The 25,544-nt window shown below is 36.0% G+C and overlaps 1 protein-coding gene across 9 annotated transcripts in view; it reads left to right on the plus strand.

Moving 5' to 3' along the window:
* Positions 1–25,544, plus strand: part of STXBP5L (syntaxin binding protein 5L) — a 184,764-nt gene that overhangs the window by 122,348 nt on the left and 36,872 nt on the right. For 3 of the 9 annotated variants that reach the window (XM_005486091.4, XM_005486092.4, XM_005486096.4), the window contains exons 15-20: positions 1,740–1,957; positions 5,200–5,372; positions 9,728–9,853; positions 13,661–13,812; positions 15,499–15,570; positions 22,186–22,251. In XM_005486091.4, coding sequence (XP_005486148.2) covers positions 1,740–1,957; positions 5,200–5,372; positions 9,728–9,853; positions 13,661–13,812; positions 15,499–15,570; positions 22,186–22,251 — 807 coding nt within the window. Of the gene's footprint in view, positions 1–1,739; positions 1,958–5,199; positions 5,373–9,727; positions 9,854–13,660; positions 13,813–15,498; positions 15,571–22,185; positions 22,258–25,544 lie in introns of all 9 variants that reach the window. The other 6 variants (XM_005486094.4, XM_005486095.4, XM_005486098.4 and 3 more) reach the window with 4 other exon arrangements.

The following is a 25,544-nucleotide window of genomic DNA, read 5'->3' on the forward strand; positions in this document are numbered from 1 at the left end:
GTGCCTTCTAGAGCTCTGGCAGAAATGGGGAAAGAAAGAAACCTCTCATAGGGAATATAAGCATAACCTAATCATAACCAATACATGCTGCAATAGGAATTTTTTTAACATTAAAAGCTTAGATGATCATGAATATTCACAATCTCTTCAACAGTGCTGGTATTTTCAGTGCATCTCTGATGTCCTGGTCCTAGTCCTGATTTTCAGGGCATGCACAATGTTACTCCTATCATACTTGGTGCTCTTTATTTACAAGGTTTTGATAATTACAAAGTTTTGTTATTTATTTTATTTACAAGGTGTTAAGCTTTTTAATAGAGTTCAGACTTCATTTGAGATTCCCTAGCAAACATAATATCCTACCAGTATTTGAAGGCACAAAATGCTTTGCTTTTATACATTTTTTAATTGTGTGGTCTTGTGTCTGAAAGCACAGATCTGTGAGAGATAGGGACTTGCTAGTCCATTGGAGCTGTTTCCAAAATGCATCTTTATTCAAAAGATATTGCTGGGTTTTAATTTACTTGTGCAGATGGTGTCCAGTAATAGAGCATAGAGAGTTTTGTCTTGTACTCTGTACCCTATGATTCTGTAATTCTTCCAGTCATAATGTGCATGGACCCATGATGCCTGATTTGAAGTGCCACTCTAGATTTGCTACTGGCACTAACTGGCAACCTGAATCCTCTTTATTTGCCACTGAGGGCAGGAAGAATTATGTATTTATTACAGAAGCACTTGCTGTAATTTGTGAAATTCAGAAGTGCTTTATGTGCTAAAACTTTTTAAAACATTAAAAACTGTATATGCTAAACCTCCTGGAATATATCTTCACTGCCAAAAAAAAATGTAATTTTGCTGTGTTCATCATCTGGTTACATAACTAAAACACTGTCCTTTCATCTTCCTATTGCTCTTGTTACACAAGCTGGCCAGGCTGAGCTACCACAATTACACTGACGTAGGCAGCAGCTTTGCCTTTGTGGATGTGCACACTTTTATAGGTGCTGAGCCTGACTGGCTTTTTCTGATATTATGCAGTTACTGATTAATGCCACTGAGAAACCAATGTAAAAGCAGTAAAATTAGGGAAGAATGTAAAACATAATGGGGTGAATTGTCCCCTCCTTTACTTCTGGAATTTGCTGCACTAGATTTCTAAACTCAACAAAAGCTTCTGGATACTAGGATTTTATATACAGGTGTAAATAGAGATCTACATATTAGTCAAGAAATTCAAAACACTTTTGAACTCCCATTAATTCTGAATAATTTTGTCTTGATCAGGCCACCAGCATGCTTTCCTGATGTTTTTTTCTTGAATTGCCATACACTCTTTACATTCTATCAAGACCATAACCTCAGACAAATGAAATCTTAGTTTCATATCTCTTTAGAATGTATCAATGTGATCAGAGCCTCTCTATAGCACTGATTATAAGCCTAATTATGGACACAATGATTTACACCTTTGACACCCTTCCCCAGAAAGTACTAAGAAGTATTTCACAGACAAACACCCTTCTGAGAAGTATTAAATACATATCCTGCCAGTAAGTGTACCAGAACAGTATCTGTAGTGTTGTCCTGGTTTGGACAATTGTATAATACACATCTTCTCCTCTTAGGCTTTCCTAAGATTCCTTGTTATGCCACAACTGAGAAGAAAGTGGGAACTGAGGAATTTTATAACTGATTTGCTTCATGTTAGTATTTTTATATGTTTTAATATATTCCAGTTACTCTACAGATGTTGTACAAACTAAAAACATCAAAGGTCTTTGAAAAACAGAAAGTGGGAGAAGGAAAAGCAACAGCTGAGATTGTGGAAGAAGATCCTTTTGCTGTTCAGATGATGTACTGGTGTCCTGAAAGCCGAATTTTCTGTGTGGCAGGAGTTTCTGCCTATGTGATTGTTTACAGGTTCAGCAAACATGAAGTAAATACTGAAATTGCAGTAAGTACGCATTTCACTCTCTAATAAGACAACAATTTCTAAATCAATTTGCCTTTCTTCATCTGTGCTAAGTACTTAAATAAAAATAGCAACCAGTATAAATACAGGTTTAGGGACATTCCATTTTAAACCTTTCCAGGGAAATCTTGATCCTACTTCAGTTGCTGACAAAATCTGAGGGTTTGGGAACCTACTCTCCACTTTCTTTTTGCTTTAGTAAAATACATACTGCACATACAGTGCAGCTTTCAGACACGGTTTGCTTTTAAGACTTTATGATACAGAAATCTCTATTGTATTTACCTGGTCTAAAATTACTGTCTGCTCTGTATTTTTATCAGTTAATGTACATTGTGTATGTGCACAATGCTCTTTTTAACTCAAGTAGTTAATCTCTTTAATTTCTGTTCATAAGGAGACTGAAAATTATCAGTGGGTTTAACAAAACAAAGAGTTGATCTTTTTCTGGCTTATGCTGACGTTGTTTCCCTAAAGATGGAAACTATATGAAATGCCAGATTATTTGTCACCTTCCCTGATTATAGTTCTTTTCCTTTTCACACTATTTTAATGCTCTTTAGAAAGTTCTACTGTGGCAAAAAACCTGTTACTGTGTTATTTTTGGCCTCTAACCATGTGCCATTCTGTATGGCATATTCATAACTGTAGTTATGATATTCATTAACTGTCGTTCTTCTCTTGTTTTCCACTCTTTTCTCCTCTCCCCCTTCTCCCCCAAGGCAATTATTAAGCTGCCTGAATGTATCATTTCAGGAAAGGTTTAAAACTGATGAACAGTAATTTCACATTACTGACCAGCTCATGTATAATGCTGCTAAAATGACTCCATTTCAGTATTTTTACATTGTTCTACAGAAAAAGCACCTTATCTTTTATTATCTATAATTTAATGTCTTTTTTTTCCCTGTTCTTCACTTCTCTGGCTGAATTGCATCATTACTGGTATTTTCCAAAGTGTTATAATAGGTGCAGTTTAACAATTTCTTAGATTTCTTCTGTAATTAATAAGCATTTTTCCCTGAATATTAAATTATGCAGTCTTGGTGGCATACTCACAGAATTCCCCTGGGTTTTGTGCATCTCTGAAATGGCTTTCTCTTTTCTTTCTGCATTTTTGCTGCTTGCATTCAAGTCTTCACTCTAAATGACGGGAGGGATTTTTAATCAAAAGTATGGAATTCTTTATACAGGAATCTGTACCTGACTTTAGGCTGTGTGGTTTTGTCTGTATTGAGACTGAGCTGGCCAATCTCGGGATTTCTTTGCTGCCTGAGGCACAAATCACTTTTTGTTCTCCCTTCCTTATCAGTCAGGCTGAATTTACCTTGAGTTCAGTCTCCAAATTTAGCATTTTAAGGTCCCCACATTGGTTGGAGTGCCCTGATGTCAGTGTTGTAATGTTTTTGCTGTGGCAAATGGGAAGTGTGAGGGCTACTCAAAGGTTGCTCTGTGTAGTAGGGAAGTCTGCAGCTGAATATGCCTCAGGGGCATAGGCTATGTCTGGAATTTCCTCAACACAAGTATTATTTGCATCATTTCATACCAGATTCTGGAGGCAAGGAGTGTGCATGTGACAAATTCTGCTTCATATCCAACCTTGGAGTCTTTATATAACTGACATGCAGTTATATAAAGAATATTTACTGCTGTTATTTTTGTTTTCTTATCTGAATCCACTCCATCCTGTCTCAAAAGGATCTATTAATTAAACATGATCACTTTCTCAGTGAGCAGTCTTTCCTCAGTGAAGCTCCTCTTCAAATCTCTTGAGAAGAAGCACAGGAAAAAAGTTTACACTCATTTGAATGTGGAAAGGGGAATCAATAAGCCCAGTGATGAGATCCCCCAAAAATATCTTTACTCTGTGTCAAAATAAATCAGTTAATGATTTCTATAATCCTCCTAAGGTCCAGCCAAAGCAGGGACAAAAACAGAAGACAAATTTACAGTCATGTTTTTGGCCTGAATTTTTCCTTCTCTCTTCAAATGCTCAACAGCTAGAACTTCACAAAATTAACTTTAGTAGAAAAAGGAATACATGCAGAAAAACATTCAAAGAAGAGTGATGCACTTCTGACATGGTAAGCAGAAGAACATACTCTTCAAGAGTTACTCCAGTCCTGCATAAAGATTAAACAGCATTATAAATTGTTTCAGTCAGCTGCAATTACTTCCAGATTAGATTTTCCTGAACTCAATATTTCACTCATTTGTCTTTGAAGGCAAATGTTGTTTGTAGGTTTCTTTAACTGATTCAGGCACAAAATATCCATGGATTTTTAAAGGAGAAAACAAAAGGGAAATTTTGAGAAAGGACTCTCTCTCCTGGTTTAATAGAGTCTCTTCTTTCTGAAATCTTGTGTGTTTTAGCACAATGGTTGAGAAACACGTGACCCTTCAGTACTACTCACCTTTATCTCCCAATTCTCATGAAATTTAGCTATTTTGTTAATCTTCATTCTGGTACAGATGATGTCTCAGTGAAATATCACTAAGATTGAGCTTGCAGTGTCTACCTCTGCAATTACTTCTATTCCTTTGAAGGTAGAAGCACTGAAATTACTGCTCAGCTAGTAACCCCCAGACCTTGTCTCTTTGAGAGCTGTACCTTGGTTTTTATTCTTTCAAAATGCAGATTTCCTTGCACAACTCATGAGATAAAAAGAATTGTTCAGTAATTACTTACCTAGATTTGAACTTCCTGTCCAGTTCCTCCCTGGAGTCCTCAGTTATTATTTCCTAAATTAGGGGAGAAAATTTTAGGGTGGTTTGGACTCTTTTTCCCTTTCTAGAGAGGCCAGAAGGAGAGCAAAAAGTAACTAGTTTGAATTTTTCTTTCTAAAATCTACCAAACTCATGTTCATTCTAAGGAGCACAGAGCTATCTGTGCTGTAATCTCTGATTTCCTGGCCCCACCTATGGATAAATGAAGTTTATGTACTATTCACACTGTCAGGCTTATCCATCCTGGATAAAACTTGTCTCTTAGAGACTCTGCTGTACAAGTAATCAGGAGGCAGAGTTGGTGATCCTTCTAGTCCTATCTGATGCTCTTACTCTGTATAAATAACAAATGACAGTATACTTTGACTGCAAATTATAATGATAAATGGGGGTTATTTAAAGGAAAAAAAAAAGGCATATTGATATTTATTTGAAAGTAACAGAACTTTCAGCAGCTTTCCTTATAAGATGATAACTTAGCTTTTTATTTATTTAAGTCATTAGAGGTACGACTTCAGTCTGAAGTAGAAGACATCATCACTCCTGAACCAGAAACAAATCCTCCATTCCCAGATGCCTCCTCCCAGCTTCCTTCTTTAAAGAGCCTTTCAGGCAGTACCAACACTGTAGCATGTGAAGGAACAATGAAGGACAGTATCCCATGTCTTAGGTAAGTTTATGCCATTGTTTAAATATTGATGTTTCTAAAAAGCATTCTTATTATCTGTTAGTAAATCCATCAACTCCCAAAAAAAACCGATTTATTGTATGTATGTGGCACAAAATGAGAAGAAACAACAAACAAAATAACAAAACAAACAAAATAATTAAGGCAAAATTATCAACAAAGGATTTTAAAAGGATAGAAGTAATTGTGAAGAATATAAACTGTTATAGTGAAGGTTTGACTGTCATTTTCCAGTGTGATCTAGGAGTATATCTTAAAGGAATTTCTGAGGGTAGTTCATGAAGAAACTTCTGTAAAAGCCAGCATGTGCAAAGCTTTCTCTCCTTGATTAATTAATATACTACTGGATTTTTTTTTTAATTAAAGAACTGTATGCATTTTATGGTGCATAAGGCATGGAAACTGTGTTCATACTTATGAAACATTCTTTAAAATGTATAATCATAAAACAATCACATTGTATGGAAGTGTATATTTGTTTAATCTTTGGGAAAAAAGCAAATTGTTTTCTGCTAGAATACATTGTCACTGTTTTGGAGTAGATTAATATGTTCTTATTATTAAGGCAGATAATTATGGATTTGAATAGCTTAAAACAGTAATTCTGTACAAAACTCTATAAAAACTATAATTTTCCAGCAATTAGAGTGCATTGCTGACAAGGATTGCTCTCGTTTTGGTGAATTCATTATTATTTTGGTCCAATTATTATTAAATCTTTTAAATGCCTCAGTTATTTCAGAAGCAGTTAAAATGAACATTTCCTGATTTGCTACTTTGGGCTGCTTGCCTCCTGAAAATGTCATTAGCATTTAAAAGCAATATTGTGATATTGTCCTTGCAAAATTAACAGTATTTTTTGGCATTCTGTTCATTTGTCCATCTCATTCAGTCAGGCAGTTGAACTTCAGATCTCAGTTTAATCATTAATTTGAAGTATGAAAATCAACAGAAGAGGCAGAGATTAGTTATTTTAAAAATCCAAATGTGAACTCTATTTATGACATTGATATCAGGAAGAATGCAATCATTTAATCATTTCACTGGCTAAGAGTTTTGCTTAAGAGATTCTTGATTTTGTCTGTGAAAGAGAGGAATTGTTGATGTTGGAGGCAGAAAAGTTGTAATGAACCTACAGAGGTTCAGCCTGTTACTTTTTAGAAGTTTTCTTATCTCCAATAATCTCAGATTAAGCTGGCCAATAGATTTTTGTCAAATTTCAGACAAGGGAACTGTAGTCTTATTTTGATTGAGAAGTGATTTTTCAAAGTCAGAGTAATTATACCGCTGGAACTGCTGGCATACTCCTACATTTAGATAAAAATATACTTATGAATGCTATTATCCTTCTCAGGAAAGACATACAAATATCTTCACTTTGCCCCCAGACCTTAGCTGGGTCCACAGGCCTTGTCTGTCTAACAGCTTCTGATCTAAACAGAATTATGGTGGTAAAATGAAAGTAGGACTGAAAACACTGGCAAAAGCCAGAAAAGACCAGGGTGTTGCTGTTGACTTTATATGCAAGTCATTCAGGTGGGCAGCAGGATAGAATCTAAAATAGAACAACATTAATGTAAAGCTGTAACCAGCTGCACATGGAAGGTGAGTGCACAGCTTGAGCTATATTGATAATGCACATAAAATCTTGCACGTATACCTAACTGCTTCCATTATGTTTATTTTCATATCAGCTTCTCAACATTTTTACAGCAAATGAATGGCAGTCCACACTACACAATTTTTTGTAGCCAGAAGTCAGAATGACTGAATGTGTTTGTGAATAGCTACTAGGAAGAAAGTAATTGAAGGGACTGAAGTAATGAAAACTTGGCACTTTTCTCAAATCAAAAGTAACTGTTACCAAGAGAGGCAGGCAGCAGTATGGAATAAATATTGGTTTTGCTTCTTTCAGAAGATTTTGCAGTGAAATAGGCAGCTGTAATAACCTAAGAAATCAATGGATTTGTGATTATGCAGATAAATACTTTTGATGTAAATGCTGTTATCATAAAGCTGAACCCAGAATGTCAGTCTTTGTTCCCAGACTTCTAGTATCATCCCAAAATTAGGTCAATCAAGGGTTTTGACAGTAGCTTCAAGTAACTCCAAAGTGATAAGGAACTGTGAATATCTTGTGAAAACAACTAAAAACCAAAACTTTGCAACAATGAAATTCAGTGTAGCATAGCAAGAACGTGTCAAGGAAATCACTGAAATTCTACATTCCTTCTGCTCGTACTCCTGCAGTCTCTTTAGGCTTTTATTATAAACTCTTCAGATAAAAAGCCATTCCAAAACAAGGTGCAGAACTGAATATCTGCATTACTGTTTAAGCGGGATGGTTGGGGAGACAAGAGAAACAGCTCAAAGATTCTTAAGGAGGATGTCACAGAAACATGGGAATGACAACCTGAATCATTAAATCTGAAACTATTTTACTCCATTATTATAGTCTTTCACCACCTACAGTTTATTATATGCTTAGAGAAAATCCTTGTGAAATAATATCCATTTTTATCAAAGCAGATCCTCAAATTTATAGTGAAAAATATTTAGAGGGAAATGTGTTTGCTTTTTCTCCTAAAGTGACAGCAATCCAAAAGAAAACTTAGAAGGTACTTGCAGTTCTCGAATTTTTTCAGGATGCCATTAAAAACACATTGGAAAAGTAGTACCACATTAAAAAACATGTTTTAGAAGATCAGAATTACTTCTGCAGCCATTGTCAGTCTCATGGTAGCCTGTTTACAGGAAGGAAATGGATTCTTGCTTTGACAGATGCTTTTTGGAGCAGCATGCTTGCCTCTTGTGTTCTGCCACATCATCAGTTATCCATTAGAAAATATGGATGGAAAGCTCAACTGAAAGGCCATTAGACTAAGTCCTGGTTTTTGGATTTCATTTACCTGGTCTATGTTTTTCTAACATTTTTAGGGACAGGAGCTGAACGCTGCAAATGAGGTACAAGATGGAAAGACCACCACTGTTTTGCCTCTTAAAGGCTTATCCACAGATGTTAGGAGTTGAAGGGCTCCATCACAAAGATACTCTGAAAGATTGTTTGTAAAATATTCAGCTTCTGCTTGCTGTGAAGTTTGTTTGAAAATGATACATCTTTACTGTATACAACTCCTATCTGTAGTTTCAGTTTATCCTGGTCTCCAAGGACCCCTCTCCCTTGGCAGCTTGAGTTCACAGATGTTCACACCTTTGTTCTCAGCACGAATACTCCTGGGTAATCCAGGGCTTGCTTCTTTAAGGTTATAAATAGCATCACTTCAAAAATGCTCGTGGCTATGTATCATATGAACAAAGAAAATGGCAAAGCTTTGGTGCCAGCAGAACAGGTCAGAAATTGCAAAACTCTGAGCAGAGGTTTGCTGTTGATAGAAAACAACAATACAAAACTATTGCCACCTGTAGTGGGTTGAGCACTTGCTGAACTGCACTGTCATGTCTTTCCTACAACAATATCCAAGCCAAGTGCCTGATTACTGCTCCAGACAAATACACATGTAAGGTCTGAAGAGTACTACAGGGAAAAGAAATAGAACAGTGAGTGGGCCAAGCTGCTGTTAAGGAAATGCATTTAGAGGATAGATGAGGAATGACTTTCTCATAAAGTATACTGCCCTATTTTATGCCTATGTGCAAAGGAATACAATACAAACACTCTCACCAGTAACAGGTACAGTGAAAATGCACTGACCAGTGGGTTTTTCCTGCAAATTACTACTACAGCATGAATGTACTAATGACTAACATGAATACCTCAAAGTATTGCTATTATTGCATAATGATTTCTTCCAGCGTATCCCACATGGTTGTACCACTCAATAAAGCACATAAAGCAGTCATACAGAGGTGTTCAGCTCTTAGATTTCCCCTTAAAATGTACACCTTCACTACCTGCTTTGTAAGTCACTGAACTTGCCATAATGCAGTAGGAACAGCTGTTAATAGTTACATCAGATTTGGTGTAGGAACCATTCATTCACATAATAGGTTATTATGCTCCTAGAAGTAAAACAGGACTTGTTTGCACTACATGGACAAATAGATTTGTCAAGTCCATAAGTTTTTAATGTGCTCTGGTGGGGACCACTGCAGAAAGGTGTATCTTCTCAACTTCACTTGCCTCTTTACATTTTTCTGTCATGCTTTGCTTCATAAGCCGAAAGTTCCAAATACACAGAAATGTCCTTTTTCAAAGTCTCAAAATAACCCATTTTAGGTTTTCTGTTCAAGTTTACAATTCATAATGATGAAAAGCAGTTGTTTTTCATGGCCCACTGTTTGTTTGTTTGTTCTTATTTTGTACCTCTTCTTCTTAGTGTTAAGGCTCGACCTGTGCGGATGCCTCCTGGCTACCAGGCAGATCTGGTTATCCAGTTGGTGTGGGTGGATGGTGAGCCTCCACAACAGATTACCAGTCTTGCTGTAAACTCTGCTTATGGACTGTAAGTAACTCAGAATTAAGGTTGCATTGATTTATTGTTTATTGCCCTAAATCACATGTTTTCCAACTATACTTTGAAATTTCCCACCGACAATTAAGGTCAAAGCAAAGTATTCAAAAGATGCTGTAAATCAGATTCTTGGGGGAAAGTTATTTGAACTGACACAGAGATTGTAATATGGGATGTTAAACTGCCATTCTTGCCAATATTTTTACTAATCCTATTTAAAAGACTGAATCTTTTCACATAATTCTTTCCATCCTTTCAAATAAGATCTAATTGCGTTTCAAATCTGTAATTTTCAAAGTTATTTTGAAAGGTTCACCAAGGTGACATGCATTTAATGGAAAATGGTGAAGTGATTAACTGTTAAATACCATTTTTCATTACATCATATTTTAGTTGGAAATTGTCTTCTGAGAGCAGCATTTTTATGTCTGTGCTAATGTCTGCTTGCACAAGAATTGGTGACCTGAAATTGAGAATTGAAAAAGGAGCATTTAAATGCTGTATTCTGGATGGCGATGCAAATGAGTGTGTGTAATTGTTTCCTCAGGTTCAGTTTATTTGCAAATTTTTAATGTTTTCCCTTACTGAGAGTCACCCTGATACATTAAAATGGTCTTCCCTGTAGGTGTTACTCCAGTAAAACTATTGGCTATAATTGGTGTTAGGTGCTGACTCCTGCTGATTTTCAGTAAGTCACTGGACGCTTTTCAGAAACTTAGGCCTTTTAATGCAGAGTTTTTACATTTCTGCAAAAATACTGTCTTCTGAGGCCTGTTTTTTCAAGTTTTCAGCCTGAATTTCTAGACCATTTCCTATTAATGAATTCTAGGAGTTTCTTTTCTTTACCATACCCTGATACATTTGTCACTTGTGCAAATTGTTAGTTTCTTCTCCCTTCCAGGTCTCAGACCTCAAGGCAGCATCTGAATGATCACACCATTCTATCACTTGTAAACTACTCTGATAATGGTCATTGTGGTTTGCTAAACCACTGATTGATTCAATCAAGAGCTTTAAATTGTTTCATTTGCTAGGAGATTATATTAGATTAATAATAGATTGTGGGACAGCCTCCTTTAAAACACCATAAGTTAAGTACAAGAGTGTTTCAGAAATAAATGCATGTATGAATAAAGTAGGCTGATAACCTGAATTTAACTTTCCTACAAAATCTACCCAAGAAAGATCTTTTTTCTTACATTTTTTTCTGCAGACTCTCTTCTCTCTGTCTTGTCACTCTTAACTTTTTCCTCAGGCCTATGACAAGGCCTTTCTTTCATCAGAATTTTTGTTTACTACTTTGTCACCTGTTATCTGTCTTCACCATGTGGAGAAACCTATTCCACTTCAGCATGAAGCCTGAGAGCATGTAGTTTTTGCCATGCTAATGGTAGAATTATTGGGTCATCTTTTGCCTAATTTTTCTTCACCAATCAGTTTAACTAGGTCAAAGACATAAAATGGTGTGTGTTCTGGAGAGTCTGTTTTCAGTATTCTTTTAATGAAATTACTATGATTTCTGGAACTGTTATACTGCAGCCATGAAACAGGAATAAAGTATGATGCAAAAAAACCTTTATTCCCAGTAAAGATGAAAGATTTCAGACGCTGCAAAATTTTATTTAATGTAATTGGTTTACTTATAACAGTACCAAGGCTACAAATTAAAAGTATTAACACCTGTTTTATTTATGTTGAAATGAATCATCAAAAACTTCTTCATGTTGTCTTGCAAAATGCTTCAATTACAATTGAAGAATTAGGTTAACCTTGAGGAACAAGGTTAAATACAAATAATAAATTTGTTTTGAATTAGGTCCTGTTGTACTGAAAGCGGTGACTGAAAATTTATTACTGGCTCATGGGGTAACAGTTTTCAGCTAATCTGCATATTAATGTCCAGAAATGTCTGATGAGAGTTTTATGACATTTCTGTGAAAGATACCAACAGAATAGGATATCACCTAGCAACTAATTCTGTTCATTGCTCAAAACTGAGAAATTAATTTTGTTTTTGATTTCATAAGGACTTGGTTGTTAGCAATTTATCTTAAGCCTTGCTAATAGTAATGGCTGTCTAGAACTTTTTTATCCATCCTCAGAAGTGTTATTAATGAGCAACTTCAGATTCTTTTTTAAACTCATTTGTTTGGGTATAAGAAATATTAGATCAATGCTTGTGTGTGAAATTAGAGGAGTTTAGAAAAATACAGACCAGGAAATCATACATTTTGTTAATTTGCTGACCAGGGGTGTGAATGATCACTAGCTCTTCTTGTGACTCATGTTTTCGAAAATTATTTAATCTCAGGTTAATAATTTTCAAAGTGCAAATGACCTTTTTTCCCCTAAACTATTAATAGATGAGATTGACACTTGTCTTTTTTTTTCTCCTCCCAGAATGCAGTAACTTATGAACACATAGGATCAATCCTCTCTTAGTCTAAAACCATTGCCACCATTCACATGAGCCATTTTCTCAAGCTTGTCCAGGTCTTTCTGGATGGTTCTTGTCCCTCAGGCACATCTCAGCTCGGTGCTGCCTGCAGATTTACTGAAGGTGCCCTCCACTCCATTGTCTCTGTCACTAGCAAAGACATTAAGCTGGACTGGTCCCAGTATGGGCCCCTGAGGGACACAAATCAGGGAAAAAATACCAACGGAGAAAAGTCAAAGTGCATCCATAGTATTTCCACAGATGCTGTACTGCAGTCAGTGTTGAGACTAAACACAGTGTAGTAACAACCAGTAGAATTCAAGCCACTGTGGCACATGGTGCCTTAATTTGCTAGTTTGACAATTGAGGGAAAATAATTTCATTTTTCTTTATGTATTACTTTTTTATTTGCTATATGGAACCCTCTTTTTTATAATAGAAGCAGTGTAAGAAAAGGTAGGACAGAAGAAAATTTTCTAGCTGTCCTGCTTTCCCTCCACCTCATTACTTTCCGTTTGCATTGTTGTTTTTCCACACACAAATTCCTTTCAGATATTTTGGAGATACATTAAGAAGAGTCAGGTGGAGGTGAGTGCACAGCTCACTTTTAGTGTGAATTAAGTGCTTTTATGCTTCTGTGCAGAAAATTACAGAACCTGATAGCAAGGGATTCTGAATATGATTGAATATAGTTTGGGTTTTTGAGTTTCTTTGTGGCTGTACCTGCAATCCTTTCTGTCTGGAATTTAAAACTGCAGTCTGATACAGAAGGGGAGAGATCTTGCCCATAAATCAAACCAACATCAAAATGCATTTGCAGAAGTATTTCAGTGGGGTGTGGAGACTGTTTTAACAGAAATCTCTGCTGTAGATAAGCTGACAGAGTTGGAAGGAAATTTTATAAATGCTTTTCAGATTTGGGTATCTCCACAATACAGCCTAATATATTTCATTTTTCATTAACATTTAGCTTCAAAAGAATTTTTTTACATGTATTTGTATTTATATTTTAATTTGTATTTTATATAAATGGATAACCACTTTTTAATATCTACGTCCCAATTTTTAGTCTTAATCGATATCATTATCATTAGAATTATATTGTTCAATAAAGCAACATTTAGACATTACTGCAATGTGTTTGATACAGAAAGATGGTAGAAGTTGTAACTGCTTTCTGGAAAATTAATTCAGAAAACAGTTTTTAAAATTCAGGATTACAAATCTGTAAGAAATAAAAAACGTGAGCTTGAATAGTTCCTGAAGAAAAGGTTTGTGCACTATTCATAATAATAATTATTATTATTGTCAGGATTTAATTACATATTGCTAAGACTTTTGAGGGACATTTCTCTTTGCAGAGTGGCTTTTGGGAACTGCAATGGTCTGGCAGTTGTGGATTTCATGCAGAAGACAGTCCTGCTGAGCATGGGCACCCTCGACCTCTATGGCTCCAGTGATCCATACCAGCGGCAGCCCCGCTCTCCCCGCAAGAGCAGGCAGTTTGCTGCAGGTAGGAAATAAATCATTGTGCTTATGAGCCTGATATGTTTCTTTGGTTTTTTTGCCTGTGGCTTTTTCTAGTGCTTTTGGAATGCATGACTATTTGCCAGCCAATGGAGTTTCTATAACTTGGCAAAAGAAACTTGACATGCTCTAGGTGCGAGCATTTTCTCAGAAATAAAATGTTTTGTGAGGTTGTTTTTTTTCCTTTTGGGATGGAGGTCAGCAAGTAATTCCTTTAGCTGAGTCTGTAAAAAATCAAAATGAGCAGAGCAATAAATTGTTTTTCTGGCAGTCACTTGATGTGTAGTTTGTATGCTATTTTCTTTCTGGTTTCAATAAGTTCATACCAATAAGTAAGACTTCAATTTAAGCTTAAATGTATTTTCTGCCAGGAGCTATTCATTTGAATAGTCAGCTGTGTTTAGAGATGTGTAACACCTGGGAGGCATGTTATGTAGATAACACAAGGAGCTCAAATTAAGCACTTCATTAGTGCTTCATTAGTGAAGTTCTTAATATAAACCTAACAACCCGTTTTAAAATTTGATGCTAAGAGGATCAAGTAAGTCATAACTGTTGTTATGTGTTGTGTACTAGAAATATTAATACTTCAATAGAGCTAAATTTTACCATACTTTGTTGGTTATCTAAAAATTTCCTTGTATAAACATTTATTTGTATGAGAAAAAGTCAGATCATCTGTTTCAAGTCTTTCCACTTGACATATTCCATAGTAACATCCAAGAGTTAGACACAATTATGAAATGTGTTTTTCATAGCTGTGAAGTTTTAGAATTCGATTTTAAAATATCTTTGAAAATGTGGAGTTTTAAATCTAACCCTAAAATTATAGAAGCAACAGATTATAGTGGGTTTATGCCATCAGCATTTTCATCAGCAGGCCCTGCACTGAATCAAGTACTAGTTCTCCATAGAATTATAGGAATTTTTTTTTTTAATTGGGAATGTGTTTAAACTCCAAAAAGGAAGTAAAATCTAGAGGAAAATTTTTAGAATAAAATACAAGTCTTCAGGCCTACTTCTGCTCCTGAAAGCCCATTTATCTCACTTTCTATGCATTTAATCATGGCAAGCTTAGTTCCCATCTGTGCCAAGTGTTAAATATGTAAATTTGGCACAGCTGAGGAGAGAAGAGACGAGCAGCTTCAAGTTACCTTCAGCTTCTCTGTCTGGTTTCAGCCAGCCTCACAGCAGCTCCCTAAGAAATGTGAGCAGCTAGCCCCAAACAGCATGCTGCAGAACTCTGTACAAAAGATGGAGGATTGCTCATGTAGAAAAAGCTGTTATAAGCACTGTATCACAGAGGGCTTTTCTCTGTCAGTGGCAGTCTGGGCCAATCCTTTAAGGCATCATTCCAGCTATCCAGTGCTGCCAGAATGGAGCCCACTGCGGATAAATGACCGCTGAGAAGGATTGCAACTTCTAGATTGCTCATAGAAACTATGCATCTAAAAAAAGCCTCAGCTGCTTTCTCACCATCCATCCCACATCCTTTACTTTTTAAATTATTTTTCTTGTTATATCTCCCAATTGGAAGGTAAGCATCTGCTGAAATTTCTTCACCTTGGCTGTTCTAGATGCTGGTTATGATATCACTTCCTTTCACTTTAGACTGTTTTTTCTCTCTTTCCTCTGCCTGCTGCTGATGCTGGTGTACTGGCATGTTCCAAAGACAACTTTTGCATGCGTGGCCTGTCTAACTTTTATCCAGATTTAACGAAACGGATCCGTACTTCCTATCAGAGTAAGTTCTATAAAGGTTAGGCAAAAAGCTTTATCATGATTGGACTATGCCTGACTTAAACCCATGTGTTTGTGCTTTGTAATGTGTTTTTTAAACACATTCAGCATGCATGCAAACTTGTTACATTTTGTGATGTCAACCATGCTTATTTTTGACAATTACCTTTAATGTACAGAAATTCTTTTCTTTAAAAAGAAAGTCAAAGAGAAAACCTCAGCGTTATATGGGACAGATTCGGCCTTAGAAATTACTTTGCAACAATGTTATGTTCTTGGTGACAGTATCTTTCTTTGGTTTTATATTTGTTTCCATGTACATTTACTAATATGAAGCATTTCTTGTTTTGCAATGGCGCTATCTGTAGTTACCAATTAATTCTTCCCTTTTTTCAGAAGAACAATGTGGCTTAAAAGAGTACCCATTGAATTGGATGCTATGAAATTTAAAATTTTAATCTTGGTTTGGTACTTAAATATTTGGCTTTGGGGAACCATCCCATGCCTCTGTTCTTTGATGGGGAATGTAAAGTGGGCATAAAAATACATACATCAAAGAGGGCTATGAAAATTCATGTTCTTAATATCTTTAAATTTTGAGTTATACTGATATGAAATTTAAATATTAGTATTCATCACTGCAGAATACAGTGAACAAAGCTGTAATTAATTTTGCAAAAATGACTGTTCAACAGATGAGCCATACATATCTTAATTAACTGCAGTGCTTATATGTAATTAGGTCTCTAGGATGCCTCTTCTTAAAGTATTTTTCACAGAACAACAGGATAGCCAATTTTATATTAAATATTCAGTATGAGCAGGATAAAAGAGTGGCAGTTGTTTTATCATCTCTCATAAATATAAAGTTATGTAGCTATTGAAATACATTTGTACACTTGCACATTACATTCTGTTCCATCCCTCTAGGCTGATTTCTATGACTTTATTTTATAATAGTTCATAAAAGGGGGTCTGTTTAGTTAAAAGTCCAGTTACCAATTCAGCAGTCCATTAAAAGGTTTGGTGTATGGTATCTTAAAGTCCATTATTCTGATCTTGCTAATTTCAAGTCTGTAATAGAGAACCTGAGTGACAGACAACAGCCAAATGTTTGTGGGGGTTTTTTGCCCCCTCTAAAAATTAATAAATTCTAAGGGCAAAAATTACTAGTGTTCTCATTCAGAATTACAAACATAGACCACAGAATCTTTCATAGCTGAAAATGTATTATCTTGTTTCTGTCTTCATCCCCATAGTCAGAAAAGTCTGCAAAATCTTCCTGTGAAGTATTAGTCTGAGTTCTAGGCAAGATCATTTCTTAACTTCTTTCCTCAAAAATAGTTTGGTTCTTGCTTTTGTCATTTGATACTTATACAGGAGTATATATTGTATAATCTGAAAGATGCAGTAAGATCAGAACTAGAATCTGTCACAGACTGAAATATCTTGCAAAGTCATTCTCAAGCTGTGCTTTGTTATATCTCTTATCTGAGATTAATTTTAAAACGAGTATTAAGAGTGAATTTTGGATTTTGCTCACAAGTTTATCTTCTCTCATAAGGCATGATGATGGGAAAAGTAAATTATTTTTGGGAATTGTGCAGTCAAAGCCAATATTATTATGACAAAAGCAGGAGCAGTCATGTGATAACAGAGCATTAGGTCTAAACTTTTAAGGGTTATATCAATGAAAATGGAAGTTAATGGGAAGATATATGAGTAGTTGATTCAATAAAGTAGTGAAGCAGGAAGATAATTTCATGTGGATCTGTATGAGAAAATAAGACTTACAGGTATTGAAACAAAAGAAGAGATTATGGGTGAGCAAGATACATTTTTGTTGGTCATTTTAGAGGTGATTTGCAGAAAAAGACAATGTAATCTAGTGTCCAGCCTAATTATGAGGTTAAAGAATGACATTCAAAGATGTAAGCAATATTATGTATTAGAGTATAAGAGAAGACAGTGATGATGATAGCTCTGTTCATGTAGTAAAGAGGAGATTTCAGCACAAAAATATGTTGAGTTGATCTTGGCAATGTTAAATTCCTATTTGGAACTATTTCCTATTTGGAAAATCCTGAATAGATTTTAGAAAGACAGGATTACTACTCTAACTTGGATGGAAGAAATCCAAGTTGAAGATGTGTATTTATGAATCGCTAGGGATATATATATATATATACATATATAAACATTATTGCCATGTTTATACAAAATAATCTCTTCAAATACTGAGTCAGAGAAAGAAAATGTTGATATTTCAGTCTGATATGTCCTGCAACTGAACAGGGAAAGAGGAAAAGAGAATGAACATGTAAGAGGAAAGAAGCAATATGTTGGAGAAGTGGAAAGACATAATAAATAATGTCAAGGACATCCAATATGCAAAGCACTGTGGTGGAATAAATGTTCTCAATTTTAGCCAATAAATCTATAGATAGCTTGATGCTGGTTACATATGTAAAGTGGACTCAAATGCACCCAGAGTGGACTTAGAGCATTAAGGCAGCACATTCTCTGGTTTGGGAGGTGAAAGTGGGAAAGGGAAGCAAGGAGGGGAGAAATGTCACCAGTTCTAGGAGTACACAGTGGAAAGACTGGAACGTAATTGTCCAATCAGGGAAATAATCAGAGGAAAAGAAGAAGCTAAGATGAGCATAAGTGCAGAGCTGGGGATAACTGCCAGGTGTTGGTGACTGGTTCCATTTGCTGTAACATCTACAGCCACCTCCCTTTGTAGCAAGACTATATGGCAAGCTAAACAAAATAAACTCTCTGTGCTGTACTGCAGAATTATGAGATTGCTTGGTTGTTGTTTGGTTGGTTTGCTTCTTCAATTCAAATCAAGTTGTGCGTGTTATTACCTGGTTTTTGAGTAACATGCATTCAAATATTAAACAAGTACATTTATTGCATCTAGAGGGATAATGTCTGCAGCAGAACATTAAAATACCAAAATGATGCAAATGAATTTGCATCTCCTACTAGAAATTCATACCATCTGTTGGTAGAACAAGAAAATAGTCTTTATGAAGCATCCAAAGTGTTGTCAAATCCAGGGGATGTTGATACATTGCAAAAAAATTTTCATAATGAAAACTTTCCAGTGAGAAGTTCTTGTTCCTCCCTCAGGCCAGTCCCTTGAGAGGGGGTGAGCAGAAGTATGGTTGGTCTGACAGGAGGATACAGAAAACTGTGTGCTATGAGTCATTGTATATCAGTAATTGGCACTTAAATTCACACCTAAGAAGCTAATATAGGTCGAGCTTAAGTCAATAGCTATATTCTGAGCTAACTAATTTCCAAAGAATGCATGCATATATATATAGGTATATAAACATAAAGAAAATATGGTATGATAATTCAGTGTGAAGATGAGAGATTAAGATAACACTGAGCTTACATATTTTATTGGCTTGTGAATATTTATGACAATTTATTTATAATCCATTTATTTATAAGCAAAAATGTGATGGCTTTGGGGCTTTAGAGTAAATGATTGGTCTGAATCATTCAAACATACAGATAGAAATTTCAAATTTCAAACATAATTTTAAATTATGGGTTCATTAAAGTTGTTACCTCATACTAGTTTTGATCCTTGAATAAAAAGGAAATTAAAATCACACTAAACTTAGAAAAGTATCCATAGGACAAGTCTTTAAAAGTATTTTAATGTCTTATGTGATACATACTCCTTTTTGCACTATTTACACATTTATAATTTGCTCAGACTAAAACCAATAAGTATATCTTGGGTATATCTTCTCTCAGGTGGTTGTTCACATTGCCAGTCCTGGGTTTTTGCCTTTATTTTTACTGCTATATTCCTCTTGCTCTAGGTGGGCTAAAAATTTGCTGGGGTGGTGGTTTGGGGGGACTAAAAATAGCTAAAATGTCTTGGGGCACAAACTGCCTATAGAATTCAAAATGGAAAGTGAAAATAGTTTTTAATTGAATTTCAATAGCTGTTGTAGTCTCTCAGACATTTGAGGGAAGCTAAGGTTCATGAAAATATACATGGTTAATTATTGAGAATATTTAGTTTCCTTAAAAAGGAAATGAGAGTAAAAAATGAGCAGTAGTACAAGGAAAAGCTTGAGAGCTCACTTTCTTATCTCAAAGGGAAACATTTAGTGGAATTAAAGGTAACACAAAAAATTTGACGAATATGTGTTTATCCTTTTCCGTGAATGATGATTGAGCAATTCATTGCCTTACAACATCTTCAGAATTTAGAATTTAGCAAGATTAAAAGAGACTTTGGATAAATGGGAGTGTAATGAGCAGAACTCATTAAAATATTTCAAAGGAATAACGATTTATGGCAGGAGAAAATCTGCAAGTGGGAGTGCTTACACAAATCTAAGTGAGATTAAGCCAATGCTCTTGTGCAGGGCACATGGTACCACTTACACTTCACATGGGGATATATTGCACTTCTTCTTTAAAGGCATCTGTAGGTGGTCATTGCTAGAGGTGACGGTGGCTTGACAGCAAGTCAAGGTTTGTGGAGAAGTTTACGTGTTCAATATTCTTAAATACCATAACATTAAATGTATCTTTAATGTTTCATGTTGCAAATTGTGCCAAACATGAAGAGGCCATGGTTTTCTTACTGTGGTTGCTCTTGGGTGGTGCAGTTTGGTGATTTTCTTGTTTAAGTCTATAGAAGCATACTTTATATTGAGATGGAATATTGTTTTTATGAACTCCATAGTAAAAAAAGAAAAACCCAAACTATTTAGAAGCAAAGTCTGACCTGGGATTTGGTATTTTATCCAGCACCAGTGCTAATTATAGAATGTTTAGAAGATCTTGGGCAAGGTGTTAAAACTTACCTATCTCAAAGAATACATTTACAAAAGAAACCGTATCAGTTTTATTTATTCAAGGCCTCTGATGCTATGCAAAATTGCTCCTGCTGCACCTTGCAGACAGTTCTGCAGCAAAAAATCTATTTGGTCCCAAACCTCTAGGTACATACAGAAATCTTGGGTTCAAGTGGAAGTAAGATCTGCTGTACTTGAGAGGCTTCCCAAATTATTACAGTTTCTGAATATTCTCAGAACATCAAAAGTGACTGAACTTGCAATTGATTGAAATACATTTTTTTTCTCACAAATACTAAGTGAAATGAAAGAAAGACTCAAGTACATTTTTCAAAATAAAAAATATTTGTTTTTCAACAATAATATCTAGTTTGGCAGATCTTGTTTCTTAAATCAGGAACAAGTATATTATTAATACTGACTTAATAGAGTAAATCAATACTGCTGGTTTTCCAAAGGGCTCTCATCATTATTCTTGCACTCCTGCAGCTTCATTAATGGTAGGAGGTTTTTTTTGTTTTGTGGGCTGGGGCACTGGTTCCTATCCAGTTCTTATAGCAGTTCAGAAATACATTGTAATAAAGTGTCACTACCTACATTAAGATTCCACTGGATTTAATTCTAAGAAAGCAGGACTGGTGACTGAGTGGCAGAATTTTCCAAAACAAGAGTATATATGAATGTTAGTGGTGAGGGTCTCTGGACCTCACCTCTGAGGGTCCAGAAGCAATAAAAAGTATAACATGTTCTCTTACAGAAGCCATGGTACCCGTTTAAAGCATACTGAAAGGTTCTTGTAGGATGTTTGATTCTCAGGATGCAGCACAAGCAGTGTGTATGTCAATCCAGTGTCAGGATGACAGTAATGTGCCCCTGACCTGAGTGCTGTGGGTCCACCTAGCTGGCCTGGCAGCCAATGGTATGGAGTGCCAGAGCTCCTGTAACAAGGGTGAGCCGCAGGGCATTACAGACACATACAAAGGGTGCATTTGAATAGCTGTGGCCATGCCCAGTTAGCCCATGGTAAAAGACAGAGTGAGCTCAGACTTTCCCTCCCCACCATGCCAAAGGCATATTTGAGCCTGGAACATTCAACCTGTGGCAAAGATGGATCTTGGTTTGCTGACAGAAACAAGCTCGAGTTTTTGCAGTACAGGCTAGGATTGCTTTCCTGGGTGCTGTCTTCCATGTAGGTGGAGTTCTGACAAATATGTGTGTGTATATATCTATATACACACCATATATAAAGTATTTTGTCAGAAAATTCAGTGTCAAAGCCAGCATTATCAATGCTTCTGTGTCCTTTAAAATGACCTGTCTTGTGTGAATTCATGAAAATTCTGATATTGCACAGTAGCGGTAATCTTACTTTTTTTCTTCCCCTCTTTTAAGATTTCCTCCCTGCATTATGCAGCAGTTGAGAGCACAGAGTTGATTCCACATCAGATTGACAGGGATGAATGAGTTTGAGTCATAGCACAGACTTTTAAACTATACTTACTTGTTTTCTTTTGTTAGGTACAGTCACTCTTTTCTATCCCGAGGCACTCGGAAAACAAATCTGAGTTAACAAGAGGTGTGATTTTTTTTTTTTTTTAACCAAGCCTAAATTGCTGCAGTGACAGCCTGATAACTGCACTTATCTGAAATAGATTATTTCCCTCTCATTTCACACCATTCCTTTCTCCAAATTGACTTTAAAGTGCAGAATATCATCAACCAAGAAAGTTGAAGCATGCCCTGTTAGATTGTAACTTAACTCTTTAACTCCATTTTTTCAGGCCTGACTGAACTCAGTGACAGTCCAGTTTCCCTGGAGCTTGAGCGTTGCAAGTCTCCCACTTCAGGTAAAGGTGATTGGCTTCTCTTCCTGCAGTCTGTATAAGCCATTCATGTCATGCATCACTGTGTTTCATTAATCCCTAAGAAGTGAAGTGCATAGTTCCAAAGAGAAGAAATTACTGGAGGAGCGCTTTTTTTGTAGCACAGTAAAATCCTAAGTCTGTTTGCTTAAGGAAAACTTAAATGTACGTGGTGCATCTTGAGGTGAACAGTGTGAAAACATTTGAAGTAACAGGATCATGCAGGTATATTCTTATAACCTCCTATAAGAAGCTTGTTTCTCTGTTTTCTTAAAAGGCTTTCTAAGTTATTTTACAGTAGGGAGTCCTTGTAATTCTATATGTATATATTATGCCTATGTGTACATGAAGAAATTATTTGAAATCAGCAATATGGAGATGGTAAATTTTAGCCATTAGAACCCCAGTGCCTGATTTACATAATTTATAATGAAAGCAAAACCTCAGATAAAAATATTTGCTTATGGGCCAGAGCAGGGAAATCTTGGCCACACAAAAATGTATAAATATTTCCCATTTTACCCATAGTCCTTCAGAAGGTGGAATTCGTCCATTGCTAGAGACCTTTTCAGCAAGTGCCTAGTCTACATTGATCTCTTTAATGTGAGTTCACTGTCTTAAAGATGGTTGCTAAGAGCTGTTTTCTAGTAGCTGGCTTTTAAATGTTATGGAAAATAAGGAGGTGTAGCTGTGATACATTCGTTTTGCTTGTGGTATGCATATCACAATTCTTTTCCTTGTAGTTTGGTAAGTATTGATAGATTTTTCCCCCCTTAGTTATGGTAACAAATACCCATAGTATGAATAATATGCTATTCAAATTCTCTGTTATTGTTTCACATATTTTATGTCATAATAACAGGATACATTAATCTTGAATGAAAGCCACTAATTAGTAATTATAAAAAGCTGAAACTAATAAAAATGTTTCCCTGACATAGTAAGAGCTGAAACGAAACAGCTGCTTTGAAATATATATTTCCTTGTACTATTTGCAACCCAAAATCTCTAGATATGGAGATATTCAAGTGAAATGGGCTATAATAATATTGGTATAAAACTAGGAGCTCAAACTCTTGAGCAGGGCCTCAGAAACTCATGATATAGGCTTTAAAATAAAACTTTTGATAGTTCAGTTATAATTAGATTATTTATTGTGAGGCTCACTGGGATTCAGCTTTTCACTTTTCTCTTCAGAAATGAGCTAAAACCTTTTCTTTTCACTGAAATCTAAGAGATGACTGACTTGGTAACCATATGTGCATATTCTTAGTTTTATAATGATGAGTGTCTCCTATAACACTTTACTTTTGCTGCAGTTAACTTCAATTTTTCATTCTGCTAGTGCTCAAAAATAGCTTTCTTAGATAAATCTGAGATAATTTGCTCCAAAATTCTTCTTTTTTCTGTTTTGGAGATATACAGCAGGGAAAACATGGCATATTTATGGGTGTTTCCTATTTTAGCACTTTCATGTTGTTTTCCAAGCTATATTTATATTTTTAAAATGTGAAATCAGCTGCAGTTTTGTAGGAAGTAACTATTATTAGAACTATTTTTTAAAACAAGTTTCTTTTACTGTGACTGATACTAATTATTTTTATTTAATTATTGCAAAATATAATTAATATTGATTCTGCATACTTGCTGTAAAACAGGGCAGAATCCAACCTAGTCACTTGGAATAAGTGACCTCAAAAACTTGGGAGAGGAACTAATCCTGTGCTTAAGCAGCACAGCCTCACACCCACACCAGCCTTATCACTGACTAATGTTTCTTGCTCATAGAGCACAGCTCCATACTTATGGATGTGTCAGGCAGGATCCTTCCACTTCCAGCCTTGCCTGTATCTGTTTAAAGTCCGTGGCACACGAGCTCTGCAGTGGAAGTGTGCTGTGTTCCCTAAGAGCCCCGTGATCTTAGTGTTTGTAAAACCACTGACTGCATTCCTCTGCTGAAAACAGACCAAGACTTGCTGTTCAGAAATTTAGCAAAACCAGAAAGAACACTTGAACTGCTCTGTGGAGTGGTTCAAGTTGCTGCCCAGTGGAGGAGGGCCTGCTGGGTATGACTTCGTGAGGTTGCAAAGACAGACAGAACAGAGTTTGTTTTGTAGCTGTTCATTCTGGTTGCCAGAGCACATCAACATCAGTTCTTCACCCAGCAGGGAAGGCCATCCCAGGTGCTGGCCCTGAGTGTGCTCAACACATACACAAAGTGCAAACTGCTGGGGGGCATGAGTCTAGATGGCAAACACTGCACACGTGATGGATGGCACAGTGGTGAGCATCTTCATCCTTAGCTCCATCAGAAGGGCAACGATTTGAGGAACAGCATTGCTGTGCTCACTTGTGTACTTTGAGACTCCCAAGGCAATGCCTAGGAAGAATCCCCAGGGCACACTAATTGCCAGTGTAGACATGAGTAGTTCTAGATCTGAGTGAGCCATTAGGAGTTTAGTCAGATTTCCATTCCAGTCAGGCCATAAGAACAGTGTTGGTAAAGGCTGCTTGGAGAACTTGAAAAATCTCCTGCCTCCTCATCTCTTGGTCTGATGTTGAACATTGCTTAGACTGCCTGAACTGTATGTTTCCATGAAAAATGTATTATGCCTGTAACAGTTTAGTGCTTGGCAATGTTTTAACCTATGACGAAATTTCTGCAGACAGCCTAGGTCAACTCAGTAATTTGGCTGTGTTGTTTTTCTTCTCCCTGCCTCGAAGCAGAATTAGGCATTTGTGTGTTCTATCATTGATATGAGTGATGGAGCACTGAGCAGGAGATTCAGGGCTGAGGAGTACTCTTTATTTCACATGCAGGGCTAGTACATAATTCAGTACAAATCCTACTTCTTCATTAAGTAATATTTAACTTGGTTCACAAGACTGTCTTCTCAGATGTTCCTCCTGTGCTACTTACTAAAACATGACTTTGCAGATGATATAATTGAAAAATCAGATTCCCGTTCTGAACACTGTTCAGAATAGAACATAAAATTAAACCATTTGATTAAAAGTTTTCTGAAATGCAGAGTGCCACACAGAGGTTAGCAGCAAGTGAAGAAATAGCAACCTTGCTTTTTAAGAGTGGTAGGCAGAGGACAGGAATAATCTTCCCTAATCACTGGTATCTTGTTTATTAAACTAGTATTTAAATGCTATAGTGATGCATTTGCAACACTATAAAGGAAAAGAAGAAGTTAGTAATACCATTTGAAAGACTCTGCTTATTTTTGAATATCCGAGAGGTGGAAATTTCCACTGTAAATGTATTCTGG

Source organism: Zonotrichia albicollis, chromosome 2, assembly GCF_047830755.1.
Source record: "Zonotrichia albicollis isolate bZonAlb1 chromosome 2, bZonAlb1.hap1, whole genome shotgun sequence".
NCBI classification, from domain to species: domain Eukaryota; kingdom Metazoa; phylum Chordata; class Aves; order Passeriformes; family Passerellidae; genus Zonotrichia; species Zonotrichia albicollis.